The sequence below is a fragment of the Mustela lutreola genome, chromosome 5, assembly GCF_030435805.1.
Source record: "Mustela lutreola isolate mMusLut2 chromosome 5, mMusLut2.pri, whole genome shotgun sequence".
NCBI classification, from domain to species: Eukaryota; Metazoa; Chordata; class Mammalia; order Carnivora; family Mustelidae; genus Mustela; species Mustela lutreola.
The window spans coordinates 68397108-68414961 of record NC_081294.1 but is presented as its reverse complement, the minus strand read 5'-3'; the positions used below and the strand labels follow the sequence as shown (position 1 = coordinate 68414961).

The window sequence follows — 17854 nt, the reverse complement described above, 5'->3', positions numbered from 1 at the left end:
CTGAAAGGTACTCTTCTGGCAAGCAGAGAGAGATTAGCCAAATTTTGGTTTGATAGGGTGTCTCCTAGGACATATGCTAGCTTCTTATTGAATTAGCAGAATGGAATATTACTCAGCCATCAGAAAGGGTGAATACTCAACATTTGCATCAACTTGGATGGGACTGGAGATTATGCTGAGTGAAATAAGTAAAACAGAGAAAGGCAGTCATTATATGGTTTCACTTATTTGTGGAACATGAGGAATAGCATGGAGGACATTAGGAGAAGGAAGGAGAAAATGAAGGGGGGCGGGATCCAGAGAGGGAGATGAACCACGAGAGACTAAGGACTCCGGGAACAAAATGAGGGTTTTAGAGGGGAGGGGGATGAGGGAATGAGTCAGTTTGGTGATGAGTGTTAAGGAGGGTAGAGATTGCATTGAGCACTGGGTATTATACGCAAACAGTGAATCATGGAACACTCCATCAAAAACTAACGATGTACTGTATGGTGACAATACACAGCATAGCAGTACATAACACAATAAAAATATTTTTAAAAAAGAATTAGCAGAATTTTAGATTAAATAATCAAAATAGCTAAAGTGCTGGATTTGGCCCTTCCAAGTCCACAACTTCAGGACTTACACGAAATAGATGGAGAGGCCTGTACCCGTACTTCAAGGTAGACTCATCATAACAGGTATATAATATAACTATTGCATTTCCACATAGTTAATTTTATATAGGAACACAAAATATCATCAGGTACCAAAAATATTTTTCCATTTTATATTTATATAGTTATAAAACTACACATTTTTTCCTCTCAGTTAAGGCAACTACATTCCTTGACCCAAACGAATTCTCCTTTTCTACTTCTGCAACTCAACTATCCTCTACTTTGAATTTCAAGAGGACTGCCCAAGAGACGAGTAGTTGTACAACAAATGCTTACACATTCAAACACATGTTTGAGTGCCCATGTTGTACAACGCACTCAACACTGTGAGGAGAAAAAAAAATGTATCAGACAGTAAAAATGTATCAGACAGAGTCTGCTGCTCAGTAAGATATGTGTGTAGGGGGTTGTAAATATCAGTACAAACCAATATATATTAGGAATTAAATGGTATTTACAATTAACAATACAAAGGAGCTAAAAAAGGAAATGTATTTCCAGTCAGACTTTTAGGTCTAATTTCAGAAAAAGTGATAGCTTTTGCCTTGTCCATTAACAGATAAGTAAAATTGCAAGAGATATAAATCAGCGGGACTGGGAGTTGAAATAAGAAAAATGCATTAAGAAAGAAAGTTTGAAAGTTATGGATCGTTTACATTCATGATATGGAGAAGTGGATTATACATTGAGAAAAGTAGACTGGGACCACTATAAAACCCATGAATCTAAGGCAAAGGAATTTGGAGTTCACTTATTTGGAGGAAAAGGGCAATGAAGATTTCTGAACTAATGGGTGAGACAGATCCGAAAGATAAAGCACTACAGTGTAAAGACCAAGGAAGCATGTGTTGCAATAGTCCAAGCCTGGAAGAAGGACAGAAGAAGTAACAGACAGATGTAAAGCTTTCTTTTGAAAAATGAGTAGAATTTGGCAACTGATTATGAGAGGAATTAAAGGGAGAAAGAATTAGACATGTTGCAGATGTCTGAGCTGAAGAACTGATTGCTGATGCCAGTAACAGAAATGCAGATGTTTGAAGAAACAGGTTTATAACCTGGTCCTACCCTTGGTTCTATTCCAGGCACAGTTTCCAGCAGAGTATGTAAGCAAATGTCATTGATTTCAAAGTCTTGTTAGTTCACAAGACACCTGCATTCTTGGTACTCTGACAATACTTAAAACTTCAGCAGGTGCCCCAAATATGTATTGCCTTCAAGGAGCTAACTTTGCATATTTATTGCCTCATTATTCTCCCAGTTCTGAACAAACTCCTGAATTGCCAACTTGGTGGAAAAGCCGTGGCTCCACTCCAAAGTTCAGTAATATCGATTAGTCTTTCCCCCTGGTTCAACAAGTAAAACAAAACCCAAAAACACATAAGCATTTTTTTGGCCTATCAAAAAATGTTCTGTGTTTTTATAATGAAATGATTTATAATTTCCCCTATCGTATGTAATTTTATCCACTCAACAGCTCTGCAAAGTAGGCAATCTAATGGCCATATGAAAGGTTTAATCAAGAAATAAATGATATATGTTTAATGCACTTTCAACTTATCAAAATACCTAACTCTGCTAGAGCTTTTTTATTTTCTTGACACTGTTACAAGTATTAAGGCATCATAAATGTGTTAAAATCAAATTACGAAATGGTGTCACATACCAATCTCAAGATAGATAGAGTTTTTTTGTTTGTTTGTTTGTTTGTTTGTTTTTAAAGATTTTATTTATTTGACAGAGAGAAATCACAAGTAGACAGAGAGGCAGGCAGAGAGAGAGAGGGAAGCAGGCTCCCTGCTGAGCAGAGAGCCCGATGCTGGACTCGATCCCAGGACCCTGAGATCATGACCTGAGTCGAAGGCAGTGGCTTAACCCACTGAGCCACCCAGGCGCCCCTCAAGATAGAGTTTTGTCCACAACTTTATGTTCCCTGGACTATTTTAAAAATACAACATACCTTAAAAGGGCATTTTCTATGTATAGGAAAAGAAAGTATTGAGCCATCAGATACTAATTGCCAAAAAATAAGTATTGTTTTATTAATGTAAAACAGTGACCATTTTCAACTCTTTATGATTATTTTAATTGGCTGCATATTTTTTAAGTAATGGACCCAACTTCAGCTACTCAGAAAAAGGTGAGATGTTCAACTCTTCTAGCAAGCAAAGAAACACAAATACAATTCAATTAGAATGTAAAAACTTGTTATACTCAAAGCTTGCAAAAGGAGCTGAAAATGTATGCACAAGCAGTCCTCTAAATCTGGAAAACTACTGCCACATGGCCTCCAAAAATAGTGCACCACTTCCTACTCCTCTCAAAAACCTATAAGAATATCTGTTTCCCCACACATTGCAACGCTTTACACTCACTTACTCTGTTATCAAAATATTGCTTAACAGCTCTTTATTGAGCACATAGGAAGGTGTTAGACAATGTCAAATAACAAGAGCCACAAAAAAGAACAGAAACAAAACAAAACAAAACAAGACACAGCCCCTGTCCTTGGGAACCACAATCTAATTAGACACTGAGAGATCAAATAATGAGATAAAAATAATGTAAACCTACAACAGTGAAAAAATTAGGAATGGCTGCCCTATGACCCAGCAATTGCACTATTGGGTATTTACCCTAAAGATACAAACGTAGTGATCCAAAGGGGCACGTGTACTCGAATGTTTATAGCAGCAATGTCCACAATAGCCAAACTATGGAAAGAATTGAGATGTCCATCAACAGATGAATGGATCAAGAAGAGTGGTATATATACACAATGGAATACTATGCAGCCATCAAAAGAAATGAAATCTTGCCATTTGCGACAACATGGATGGAACTAGAGCGTATCATGCTTAGCGAAATAAGTCAAGCGGAGAAAGACAACTATCATATGATCTCCCTGATATGAGGAAGTGGTGATGCAACATGGGGGCTTAAGTGGGTAGGAGAAGAATAAATGAAAGAAGATGGGATTGGGAGGGAGACAAACCATAAGTGACTCTTAATCTCACAAAACAAACTGAGGGTTGCTGGGGGGAGGGGGTTTGGGAGAAGGGGGTGGTATTATGGACATTGGGGAGGGTATGTGTTTTGGTGAGTGCTGTGAAGTGTGTAAACCTGGTGATTCACAGACCTGTACTCCTGGGGATAAAAATATATGTTTATAAAAAATAAAAAAAAATTATAAAAAAAAAAAAACTACAGAGAGCTTACGAGAACATATGTTAAGAGATTTAACCTATCCATAGAGTACTTTTTTGTGAAGAAATGATCTGAGAGAAAGTAAAAAAATGGGGTAGAAGACAGGAAGAGTTTCCCCGCCAAGGGAAAGAATGGTCCTTATAGTGGAAGTAAATATGGATTAATCTATAGATTTATGTGATCTGACGGGTGAAAGGGGAACTGCTGTTCTGAACTGGCATTCTATGAATGATGATAAGTTTTTGTTTGTTTTAAAGCCATGGAGAGATTCCCTTGAGCTGTGTGGTGCCATTTTTTTCTAATGGGGCTTTTGTCACTTTTTGTATTGAATTGTAGGAGCTCTATAATACTAAGGAAAATACTTCCGACGTGCAAATACTTTCACTGATGGCAATTTATCTTCTGACCATCATGTTTCTTCCCTTGCAATGATGTTTGAGTTGTTAATTTTATGTGACTTTTCCTTCAATATTTCTAGATTTCATATCTAGAATGACAGACTTTCCCTACTAAAAGACAAAAAAAGAAAACAAGCCAACAAAACGAAAAATATCAATGTATGCAATCATTTTCATGTGTTTTTATGTAATATATAATGTATAGAATTAGATTCCTGTTTTATCTATACACCTTTTTTTTTTTTTTTTTTTTTTTTTTTTTGAGAGAGAGAGAGTGCACGTGTTTGTGGGGAGGTTGGAGAAGCAGAGAAGGGGACGGAAAGAGAAAATTTTAGGCAGTCTCCATGCCCAGCATGGAACCCAAAGGAGGGGTGGGGCTCAATTTCATGATCCTGAAATCATGAACTGTAATCACAAGTTGGACACTTCACCAACTGAGTCAGTCACTCAGGCACCCCAGATTCCTGTTATTTATTTTTACTGAATGATTCATTTCTTTCCACTGATTATAGGTGCAGCTTTTATTATACACTACATTTCTACATCTTTTCCTACCTATAAGTTTATTTTTGTTACTCTCTCTTCCATTGACTTATTTCTTTATTCAAGCACTAACACAAACTGCTTTACCTACTATGAAATGTATTGGTATCTGGGAGAGTTCACCCTTCTCCTACCCATTTTTTTTTCTTTTTTAACAAGATTCTTATGTTGATCCACATGGGATATACAATTGGTATGTCTAATTACAAAAAAAAAAAAAAAAGAAAAAATTTTAAGGGCATTTTTGGGCAGGTCACATTAAATTTATATATAGATAATTGTCATTTTATAATATTGACTGGTCCTATCCCAAACCTGAAAATGTCTTTTCATTTATTTAAACCACTTTTATGACTCTCTCTGTGGATATAAATTCTTCTTTTTATAAGTCTTGTACATTCCTCTGTAAGTATTTTCCTAAGTATTTTATCTTTTTTTCATTTTATCTTTTGCAATCTTTAATATAAATGGATTTTTTTTCTTTCTTTATAGTGTCCAAGTGGCTACTGCTTATGTACTGAAAAGCAAAAATTTTTATATATTTTTGCAACAGGCCAAAAAAATTCTCTTGTTCTAATAGAACATTTTTTTAGTAGGTTGTCTTGAGTTTCCCAATTACACAAATAATGCTTATTTTGCCATTTCTTTCTAGTTTTAATTTACTTTTAAAATTATGAAATATTTTCAGAAAACAAGTATGTGTTATATATACATTTACACATACTATATATATTTGTGTGTGTGTATATATGTTACGTAGTCTAATACAACTTAAGCATTAAGGGAAACCATCACACAAATAAAAAATCTTAACAATGTGATCAATTCTAAGATCCATGTCAAATCTTTCAATCAGGTCTCGTGTTTCTGCCTTCAAAAGAAGGCACAAAGTATGTACTGTTTTAGAAATCATTTCAATCCTGAAGTCCTAAATATAGTGTCATATATTTTCTCTTAAAAGTCTTGTCTGACATATCAGTGTTTACTTTATCCAGAATTTATTTTTATAAGTAATCTGAAGGTATCCAATTTCATTTTTGAAATTGTGCAGTAAACTAATTGCATCATCGCGTTTTTCTGAAAAGTCAACTTTCTCTACTGATCTGCCAAAACCTTGTTCAAACATCAGGTTTTCATGTAGGCATGGACCTGTTTATGACTCTGTATTTTGTTCCATTGGCCCATATCCGTCCCTATTTGCATAAATGTCAAAATGTCTTAGGTACTATACTTTTGAAATCAGTCTTGATTTCTGTTAGGGAAAGATTCCCATATTGTTCTCCTTCTCATCCTTCTCTGTCTGTGCCTCTATCTGCATCTCTACCTTCTCCAATTAAGTTTTGGCTATTTTGTCTATTTGTAATTAAATACACATTTTGAAAATATTTACCAACCACAATATAAGAAGCTGTAGGGGTCTATGTACTGGAATTTCCATGAATCTCTAAATCGTTTACAGCAGAATTGACATCTGAAGAGAATAATTTATCCACAAACATGGTTTATTTTCATTGACACAAATTTTATATATACTTTTTGTTGGATTCATTCCTATGTACTTGGTGTCTCTATTGCTATAGTAAACAGTATTCTCTTTGTTAATGGTATTATGTATTTTTGTGTTGATCACTGATTTGTGTATATTTACCTTATATTTAATAATCTTACTAAATTCATAAATTAATTCCATACTTCTACATTATGTTTTTATAGGGAATCATACTATTTGCAAATTAAAGTAGGTACGTTTCTCCTTTCTCATCTCTACAGCTCTTCTTTATTTTCTGTCATGCTTTGGGTCTCCAGTACACATACAGAGGTAGTAAGATCCTTGTGATTTTCTCAATTTTGTAGAAATATTTCTAATGTTTTGCCATTAAGAATGATGTTTCTCAGGGGTGCCTGGGTGGCTCAGTTGGTTAAGCATCTGACTCTTGATTTCAGCTCAGGTGCTTCTCTCAGGGTTGTGAGTTCAAGTCTTGTGTGTGGCTCTATGCTGGGCATGATGCCTACTTTAAATAAAAATGATGTTTCCTATCAATTTTGGTAAATACAATATCATTAAATTTATCTTATTGGTTTCTTATTGGACATCTACTGAGATACTATAGTTTCTATCTCTAATCTGTTCATGTGGGTATTAAGTTTTTTAAATGACAAATGACCTTTGCTATCCTGCCACAAAGCCAACTTTATTCCCTTGTATTACTTTGTTTACAGTGTTGCTTTATTTTGAAAATGTTTTTTTCATTTTTTCATCATACTCAGATAAGAAAGGACTGTAGCTTTTTTTCCTCATAATTGTACTTATTGATTTTTATTTTTAAGATTTTACTTTTTTTTGATAGAAAGAGCACAAGCAGGGAGAGTGAGTGGCAGGCAGAAGGAGAGGGAGAAGCAGGATCCCCAAGGAGCAGGCAGCTCGATGTGGGTCTCTATTCCAGGACCCCGGGATCATGACCTCAGCAGAAGGCAGACGCTTAACTGACTGAGCCACAGAGGCACACCTCCCCTTATTGATTTTTATATTATATTAATACTAGCCTCAAATAACGAGTTGTAGGGTGTTCCTTTATTTTCTAGAAAAACTAGATTAATGTTAGCATTATTTATTCATTGAACCTATTTCTGTCTGAACTGGTGTTTTCTTTGGGAAGATTTTAATGCACTGACACAATTCCTTTAAATGGTTATATGGCTTTATGTCCTTCTGTTTTCTTAGAATTTTCCCATTTCATCTGTTTTTAATTTTCTCATGATAGTATTCATTGTATGTTCTTAGTGTCTTTTAAATACCTTTGGTATCTGTTATGCCACCTTTTCTCATTTCTAATACTGATGAATTGTGCATTTTCTTCCTTGATCAAGTTTATATTTGTTAATTTTATTTGCATTTCATAATTTTGACTTTGCTTTTCAATTTCATTGTATTTTTCTATTTTATTAGTTCCTACTCCTTGCAGTTTCTCTCTTCTAATACGTTTTACTTTGTTATTATTTTTCTAACCTCTTAATATGAAAACTTAAGGTCATTAATTTCATAATTTACTTTTTATATATGTGTTTAAAGTTACTCATTTTCTTCTATGTGCTGCTTTATCTGTAATGCTACAAACCTGTGAAGTGGTATATTTGTTATTGTTTAAAACTGAAAGTTCTCTAGTTTCTCTAATGATTTCTTCTTTGATCTGAGGGTTTTTCAAAAGTACACTTATAAATTTCTTAATGTATGCATTTCTTAGTTTTCTTTTTGTTATCAATTGCTTAACTAAATCGTATTGTAATAAGAAAAGTTTGTCTGTATATTAATTTTAGGACACTTGTTTAGACTTAAAGAATAAAATGATATATGGTCCTTCTTCAGGAATATCTGGTATGTTTTGAAAGAGCAGGTTTTCCTTATTAATTGGCTGCAGGTTTTATATTTGCCCAGTATATCAATCTTTCTAGTTGTTTAAAATCTTTTCTCTTCCACAGAGATCTTTCTGTTCAGTTGATCTAACAGTTATAGAGTGCTGTGGTAAAACCACCTACTACTATTGGGGCCTGGGTGATTCCGTTGGTTAAGCATCTGACTCTTGATCTCAGAGTTGTGAATTTGAACCCCATGCTGGGCTCCACCTGTGTGTGGAATCTACTTAAAAAAACAAAAACAGGGCGCCTGGGTGGCTCAGTGGGTTAAGCCGCTGCCTTCGGCTCAGGTCATGATCTCAGGGTCCTGGGATCGAGGCCCGCATCGGGCTCTCTGCTCAGCAGGGAGCCTGCTTCCCTCTCTCTCTCTCTGCCTGCCTCTCCATCTACTTGTGATTTCTCTCTGTCAAATAAATAAATAAAATCTTAAAAAAAAAAAAAAAATATATATATAAAAAAACAAAAACAAACAAAAAGCAAAACAACAACAACAAACCCCCCTACTATGATAGTGGTTATTTAACTGTTTTGTTAATTTGTCCATTTATGTTTTGAAGCTCTGTAATAGAATCCGTTTCACCTAGATGGATTTTTTTTTTTTTTTTTCCATTCCATGACCTCATCCAAATTATTTGCTTCCAGGAGGCTGGAAATACACATTGCCATGTGAGGGGCCATGAAACTTTGGCTCCCATTTACCAGAGTGCATTCAACCCTTAGCTCCTCCATCCAGTACCAAGATTTAGACCGCAGTGAATGAGAAATTCCAGCTCTTTTATATGGAAAGATCCTACCTGTCTACCATGTGTAAATTTCTCCTTCTGGCTCTTTATCTTGGCTATTTATATAAAAAAAGAAAATATTCCTTTTGGGATTTTTAAGCATTTGTATGGGAATGGGAGACTCCAATGTCTTTTCAACTTCCACTCAATCCAAATCTTAATGTGAATCCTCCTGTGAATTTTCAATGTGAAAATAAATGTAACATATTACTTGGATATAACAAGGAAGTTCTGTAGGAAGAGTATTTTTTTCATTTCTGCTAGAAAATTAGTACATTTGTATATTCAGCTCTTCAATAAGGCACAGGAGGTTATACAAACTACACTTCTATAAAAAACAAATTTATCTTCATTTAACAAATACATTTTTGAGTTCATGCTATGCCAAGTATGCAAATATTATTATTCTAGGATGCTGGGAATATAATAGTGAACTAAGAAGGTAAGAATTCACTACATACATAGACATAAATTGATAGATAGACAAATATATAGTTGGGATTGGAAAAGTTTGAGGAAAAAAATAAAAGCAGGAAGAGGGTCATAAGCTGGGGCTGCGGTTATGTCTACATTCTTAAGAAATGTTAACAGAAAGGTCTCACTGAGAAGGTGATAGTTGAGCAGATACCTAAGAAGAAAGGCAAAGGCTTTGAAGTGAGTGTTTTGAATTACAGAAAAGAAGCTGATGCATCTGGAGCCCTGTTAGTAATAATCCACATAAGAGATGATGGTGGTTTGTTCCAGAATGGCAATGGTAGAATTAGTAAGATACAAATAAAATATGGACATATTATGAAGGCAGCTTCAACATTCACGGACTGAATGTGCAAAGTGAGAAACAGAGGGCCTAAGGATAGTTTTACCATGTTTGGTTGAGCAACTAGTAGGATGGAGCTTCCAATTATTGTGATAGGAAAACCTAAGGGGTAAGCCCTTCTAGATTGCGGGGAGTCATTTCTGTACATGCATAATGGAATAAAGTCTCACTCCATGTGGTCTTGGGTATATTTACAAATACACATTATTTTTATAAAACTTTACCTGATAATTTATTAAAAGTTTCATACAATATTTAAAAACAGTCTAAACACTCTGTGCATATAGCACCTTTCTCTAACAAATTTTCATTGACATTCTATGTGTAAGACTATTTTACTATGAAAATTAATATATTAAAGCATTAACTTATTTTATACATATTTACTGCATGCCTAATATGTCCCAAGTACTATCAAATGCATTAGGAATCCCACAATAATAAAAAATGGGCATGGTTCATTACCTCTTGGAGCTTACAGCCTGTGATAGATGAATGAATGTACATTTATAAAGAGATAATGCTATTAAGTGTTTAATAGAGAGACTAACCTACACAGAACACATCTTGTAGGAAATAGTTATTGATATAATATATGAATTATGATCAGTAAGAGATAATAATGTGGCTGCAGTGCTGACAATAAGAGGGAGCCTATGTGAGGTACGGCTGAAGAGATGAGGTAGAGACAGATAATACAGAACTAGCCCACCACTAAGTTGAGTAAATTTAAGGTACCTAGAAGTTTCTTTCAGGGGGCACTGGGGGGGTCAGTTGATTAAGCGATCAACTCAGTTTCAGCTCAGGTTGTTATCTCATGGTTGTGGGACTGAGCCCAATGACAGGCTCTGAGCTGGATTATTGAGTCTACTTGAGATTCATTCCCTCCCTCCCCCCTCAGTCCCTTCCCCTCCCCACTAATGTACATACACTCTCTCTCTTTAAAAAAAAAAAAGTATCTCTCAGGATTTGTGGCATAGTATAGTAACTAACAATATGAACTCTGGATTTAGATAACTTGACTCTGAACATCTACTCGGGCACTGAATTAGCTGTGTAAGCTTTGGCAATCAACTTCTCTAGAATAAAGCTAATATTATTACTACCTTTCCTCTGCAGGAGGGCGCAGAAGCCGTTGGTCTTGATGTACTAAGTGTAGTTTTGTTGTCCAATAAATCTCCAGATTTAGCAAGGTCAGATAAATACTCATAGGATTATATTACTAACATTACCTTTAAAATTGTTATTTCCCTGATAATTGATATAATCATAATATCTAAGTCCTGGGGATAAATTTTAGTAAGAGCTTGCCCAATATGAGAGGCTATTTTGCTTTCAGTTGGAATTCACAGAGAGGATTGAGTTATTTATGGCCATAAAGAAAAAAAGGATGTGATATGTATAGATAGTATGTATTTATATTTTTTCTTATATAAGTTATATATGTATATATGATACACACAATATAGTGATGTTTTATTATAAGATATATATGTAAATATGTGTATATATATATATATATATATCAAAACAATCTATAATACTGCTATTTGTACAAAAAAATGACTTGTATTATTGGCAAAGAATTGTGTTGCAGAATTTACAGCTAAAAGTACTTCACAAATACATGAGAACAGATGTATACAATTCAATTAAAGACCACCTTTTAGGCTAAAAATAACAATACTGGGCTCTCTACCAACTCAAACATAACTTCCATGCAGCAATACCTTAGAGTAAGTATTATGTGGCAGGGGTATTCAGAGTATGGTTTGTGCCCTGGCTGCCAGAAGACGAACTCTTTTACAGATTTGTATCTAGATAAGTAGCTGGCATGAGAATGTAAATCAGCTATATCACTAAGTACACAGTTGAATTGAGCTGACTGTATTTTCTCTCTTTTTTCCCCCTCCTTTCAAGACTTTTTCAATGTGCTGCATTCTGGCATAGCCCTTACATCATCAGAGACCACATTCTGAACAGTAAGACCATTTATTGAGCAGTTAATGAACAATCATATTTAATGGAGAGAACTTTACTACATACACTAAAATAGGTTCTAGGTGGTCTTCTAGTGCTCAGTGGTAAAAAAAAAAAAAAGGAGAGAGAGAGAAGAAAATATAAAACAAGTAGACAAAATGTGTTTTTTAAATATTAGAATGAGGAGGGACTTTTTTAACCATAAAAAGCTACAGAAGAAATAATTTAAAAAATGACATTTGACTACTAAAAAAATTTACAGTTCAAAACCATGAAAAAACAAGATTACATTAAGAAAACTAGAGAAATCTTAAAAATATATTTGATGAAAAAAGGATGCTCTTAGCATCAAAAGAACTCCTAAAAAATTAATTTCTATTAGCTTTAGTTTCCTCATCTGTAAAAAGATGATAATCACAAAAGATAGCTACACCTTTTTATGAAATTGTATTATAGAGGAACACACAGCATTTAGTACAATGCCTTCTAAAAAAAGAAGACATTATTATTTTTATTAAGAATCATTTGGCAATCTAATGTAAATATATCTTAAGACTTAAAAAATACTGTACAGTTATGCAGCAAAAAGTTAACTCTGCAATTTTGGGTGGTCCAAAGCCTGCACATAGGATTAGACTTTGCCCAGCTCCTGGGAAGTAATCTGTAAGCTTTTGGAATATCTTTTGTGATAAGAATGTCTTTTTTTACCTGGGGGCCCTAGGACAAACCTGATAGCTTATAATAATGATATGATCTCAGGGTAGGGCTTGGCCAGTTTGATTTCTGGGAGGGGATGGAGAACGAAGATCTGCCTTGTCTGTGCTTGGTCCTGCCTCTATGACCAACATTACCATCTATTATAAACCCTGGATACCAAAGCTCAAGTTAGTTTCTTGGGTCGGCCATACTTTGTGTGTGTGTTTCACAGATCATTGTTTAGAGAATTAACTCAACAGTTTGTTCGGCACTACTCCACTGGGAGAAGACAACTTTAAGTTTGTGCCATATATCCCTTGGACTCAGCCCCATATGCCTGTTCCTTTGAGGATTTTAATCTATATCCTTTTACTGTAATAAACTATCATTTGAGTAAAATGACTTAATGGGTTTTGTGAGTCCTGCTAATGAATTAGGGAACCTGAGGGTTGTCTTAGGGATACCCCCCAAACACAGTAATCTAACTACAATTTATACATCAGTAATAAAGTGTGGCTTGAAATCAAGGTAAAATTTCTTACTTTAATAAATTATTGTTTATAAAGATCATATAAGATATATAAAATATAGTGCATATGTGTATACATGTGCATTCAAAAAACTCCATCATATTCATGAACAATTTCCTAAGGTATTATTTATAAAGTTTTAAAAAATAAAGTTTTAGCCTCTATCACAGTAAATTAATGTTCATGACTATCAATACATTTAATATCAATAAAAATATTCTATTGTTGAAAATTTTGGTTATAAGAAAAAAGTCACACCCCCTTAACCTATTGTTTAGAAAGGAAAATAATTTTGAAAAAGAATCATAAACATTGGTATAAATCATTTATTTCTTCTTTCTTGTTATGGATATTAATCTATACTTTTGTATATCATTACATAGAAATTTTTTTATTTGGCAATTTCCCAAAGGAAAATTTGGTACATTTTTACATCTAAGATTCTTTTGAAATAGTAAAATGTTTTTTTTTTTTCCTCTTCAATTACTTAAATTCTCACTCTTATGCCTCGGTTTTATTACTTGGTGGCCCTTACTGACTTCCAGCCATATGTGGAGTTTCTCTGGGAAATTCTAGAAACCAAATTCAAAGTATAAACACATAAAGTATAAAAACGTAAACACACTCATCCCAAATCAATTTAGAAACACTTCATGTGTGATTATAAAGGCATTCTTTAATTGACAAGTTTAAGTGGACTCACTCTGCCATTCTTAAAATTATGGTTTGCAGAGTTTTATGATCCATTTTCTGTGTAAGGAAATAAATTGGAAAAAGTTATCACCTCTCCCCCCCAAAAAACAAAACAAAAGAAAGAAATTCAATAAGACAAAAAATAAGAACTTAACTGATTCACTTACATAGTTAACTTAATTATATCCCTAAGTAAAAGATCGCTATTGATTTGCACATGTGAGCACATAGGATCCCTAGGTATAATTATGTAATATTTGTGAAAACTGTGTATTTGAGAGGCTATGTGAATATGAATTGCTTTTTATTTCTTCTTACATTTTTCTTTCACTGTGCTTTGTATCTTATACTGGATGATTATGATATAATTAATACAGCATACCTCTCTCCTATCTATTCCTTTGTATATACTTCGTTAAAGACACAATTACTCTGTGAGTGTATCCCACTTTCTACTTTAAGAAAAAACAGTAGCCTCTACTTTTAAGACAAATATTGCTTACAAGGAAGGAGAATTTTTAAAAAAGTAACTAAGTAGTTCAACATATATCACATGTCCTGGTCTTAATCCATCAAGCATTACCCTACCTTTGGCACATTTCTATTGATTTTGGGTACAGCTCTATAAAAGTCAAATAAAATAATATTTTACTACCATTTTAGCCATTCCAACCTGAGTTCCTGGTCATAAACCAATGTTTCTACTACATAAAGCTCAAGTGGCTTTCCTTAAACAATATCATTTAGTTTTTTAAGTAGTTGGAGGACTTGACCAAACCTTTGCATGTTAATAAATCAACTTCCGTTGTAGCTGGTTCTTTTAACTTGTGTTTTTCCTACATTTTTAGAATACATCAGAGATTAAAGAAATTTATTTTACATGTACTAAAGTAAAGTAAGTTTGCTTCATAAAGTGAAACTTCTACTATTCAGGTTACTTGTCTGTTTCATAAAAATATACTGAAGATTGCTTCTATACCACACTGTAAATGCATAGCTAAAGAGTGAAAATTCTATTATTAGAAAACTAGCATTTAACTTTTAAAAATTGTGCTTAGGATGAATTTGCACTTGTGGTCTTAAAATTTTTCAATATTAATTTTTACTAAACATTGTTTAGAATAAAGATGATTTTCAGTATGTTTTATTCAAATTAGGCTCTTGGTTTTCCTTAATATGATTAAACTGGAATATCTTTAAATGATGAAAATTACATTGGAATTAAGAGTCTAAATCCTATCATTCCTGGAGTGCAACACGGATCCATTATTGCAGGACATACTTTCCCTCAAGGATGATGATCTTAAAGTGTTACTTATCTTTCTGTTGTTTCTCTTTTGAATAACAAATAAACACTTTGTATTCTAGAACACTCCAGACTGACCCCTGAAAGCCTGCATGGGAGAAAATGAAGTATATTTATACCTTTAAAAACAGTGACATCAAAAACCAGCCACTGTTGAAAACGTCTTATTTCTTAGAGTAGGTTATGAGCACATGGTCATACTCAATTTCTGAGAACTCATTGAGCTGTATAATTCTAACTTGATCATTTTTCTATACTTCAGTTTACTTGAATAAAAAGCTTTTTTTTTTTTTTTTTAAATCAAACACTGTTATGTTGTATATAAATCTTCTTGTGAGCTTTCTTATACCAACCCAACTCCACGGCTCAATTTACTCAATTGTCTCCAGGGTCCAACTATATACTGAAAATGGAGTGACCTGGGTCTACAATATTACAATACTACAAAGCTTCAGTCTGTGATGAGCTGGGAAAGATGGGCCCAGTCTAAAGGGTACAGACACTGCTCAGCTCCAAGGAATGGCTGCCATATGAGACTGTGGGTCTAATGTTGCCAGGTCTGGAAATTTGAATTTTTATGTCAAATTTATACTTTTTAATGTTGGCAACTGATTCAAATTTTTGAACTCTACCAGCCAAACTAAATATGTTTTTGACCAAAGAGGCCTCTATAAAGATCACCTCCTTGAGTAGGACCTCACTAAATCTGAGTCCAATTAAAATACTTTTCATATGTACTGCTGATACTGTTAGCATGCAGGGAAGGCCACAGTCAAAATTCAGTCTGACTCTACACAACTTCTACTATAGTACACTGGCTGTAAATATGAGCCTGTTCTTACGTAATCTGAATCCCAGAGCAACCTTATAACACAGGTAACTATCCCCATTTTACTAATGAGGGATCAAAGGCCCAAAGATAGCAGACAACTTACTATAAAAATAGAGAAGAGTATGACTTCAGTTATATGGCCCGAATTTAAATCCTTCCTCCAATACTTACTATTTTCATACTTTGGGAGGGCAAAGTAACTTCTCCATACTTCAGTTTTCTTCTCTGTAAGATGGGTATTCTAATAACCATACTTCCCCCAAATGTTTTGAGGATATACAAAGCACTTAGGAATGTCTTGGCACATAGTACTACATAAATGTTACTATTACTAATTATGATTACTATTAACATTATCTGTAAAATGAGATCCTTGCTTTTTGAGTTTTAAATGAACCAAACTATGTAAAGTACTTAGACTTGTTCCTGAGACACACTGTTCATTACATACTAACTGTGTGATCAGATGAAGTTTCTTTCAAATACATTAGTCCAAACCATGCAGATTTATTCCTTTACTCTGTATCGGGTAATAACAAACATGCTAGTATAGGCTGGAAGCATTTTTATTTGTACTAAGTGCTTTCTTTGGACATTTGAATAATAAATAGCTCTGTAGGGTCATTAACTATTGCCATGTTTATATCATTTGGAAATGCATAGTGAAATGAATCATGTGCCATGTAATGAATGTCTTAAAGTGAATGCTAATAATGTAGTAAGATTTCGTATCAGGAATGGTTACAGTATTCAGAAGACATTTTAAATTTAGATGATATTCACCATCTTTTTGTTTCCCTAATTTTTAAAAAACCCTAACCATCCCAAACACATAAGATATGAATATAGTTCAATAACTCAAATTACAAAGTTATATGCAAATATGTGGCATAGCCAGAATTTTTACTTACTTGTGACCCATTTCATGAGCAATTGTAAATGCAAGATTCAGGCCATTGTCTTCAGCAATAATACATTTTCTCTTTTCACTACACATTCCACTCAAATATGCTATACCTAGAAAACATACACATGAATTATCATATGTCAGATTCAAATGCAAATATCCATGCTATGCATCAGTAGAAGAAATGAAAAATGATATTTTTTCTATTCAAATGATGTCAGTATTAAACTATAGAATCTAGCCCTTATAAATGGAATTTTAAAGGAAATTATGTATGTATGAGTTGCTCAATAAATTCTTAATATTATTTTCAAATTCATATTTCAGATTAAATCATTTGATCAATTGTCCAACTCTCAGAGAGTGTGCTCTAACAATGTATTTTATAAATACCACTTTTCACTGTCACATAAGATAATCGAATGGATACAAATTTGACAATGTAAGTAAAAAAGCAATGATTCAGTTAAATGTTTTTCAATTCTTGTAAAGAACTTAATTTCAGAGAAATACCCTAAAAGAAAATAAACTACGTACATATGACATTCTTGAACTCAAACTGATATTTTGAGTTAATAAAATTTTGAAATTTTATTTTCTAAAATACCATTTTAACTAATATGACATAAGAACTACCTGTGATATATGGAATATTGAAAAATATTTCCTTTGAACATTTTTTGGCTAATGAGAAGGTCCAACTGCAGAGTATATGATAATGAAATTCTATCTAAGATAACAATTTCCGTAAGATATTTGATCATTTGGTATTAATCAGTGGTAAGAAAATATAAAATGATTGATATTCCTTAGTCAAAGATTTATGAACTATATTACTAACTAAGACACCTCCCTGAGTAAATATCATTTAGCACCTTCCAAGTGTAAGTTTTAGTGCATTTCCAAAAAAAAGGGTTATTTAAGTAATATCTAGTATTTTTTGAATTATTTGTATGTTTTTTAATCCTCACATCCTTATAAAATATATTTAAATTCATCATATGAAGAAATTAAGGCCTGCACAGGTGAATGATTTGCTAAAGATCACATGACTATGCAATATTATAGAATGAGGACTTGAAATGAACTTTGA

General features: G+C 33.4%; 1 protein-coding gene across 1 annotated transcript in view; it reads right to left on the bottom strand.

Moving 5' to 3' along the window:
- Positions 1-17854, bottom strand: part of ADAMTS19 (ADAM metallopeptidase with thrombospondin type 1 motif 19) — a 248373-nt gene that overhangs the window by 122757 nt on the left and 107762 nt on the right. The window contains exon 7 of the mRNA XM_059173349.1: positions 16766-16871. Within this exon, the coding sequence (XP_059029332.1) occupies positions 16766-16871 (106 nt within the window). The remainder of the gene's footprint in view (positions 1-16765; positions 16872-17854) is intronic.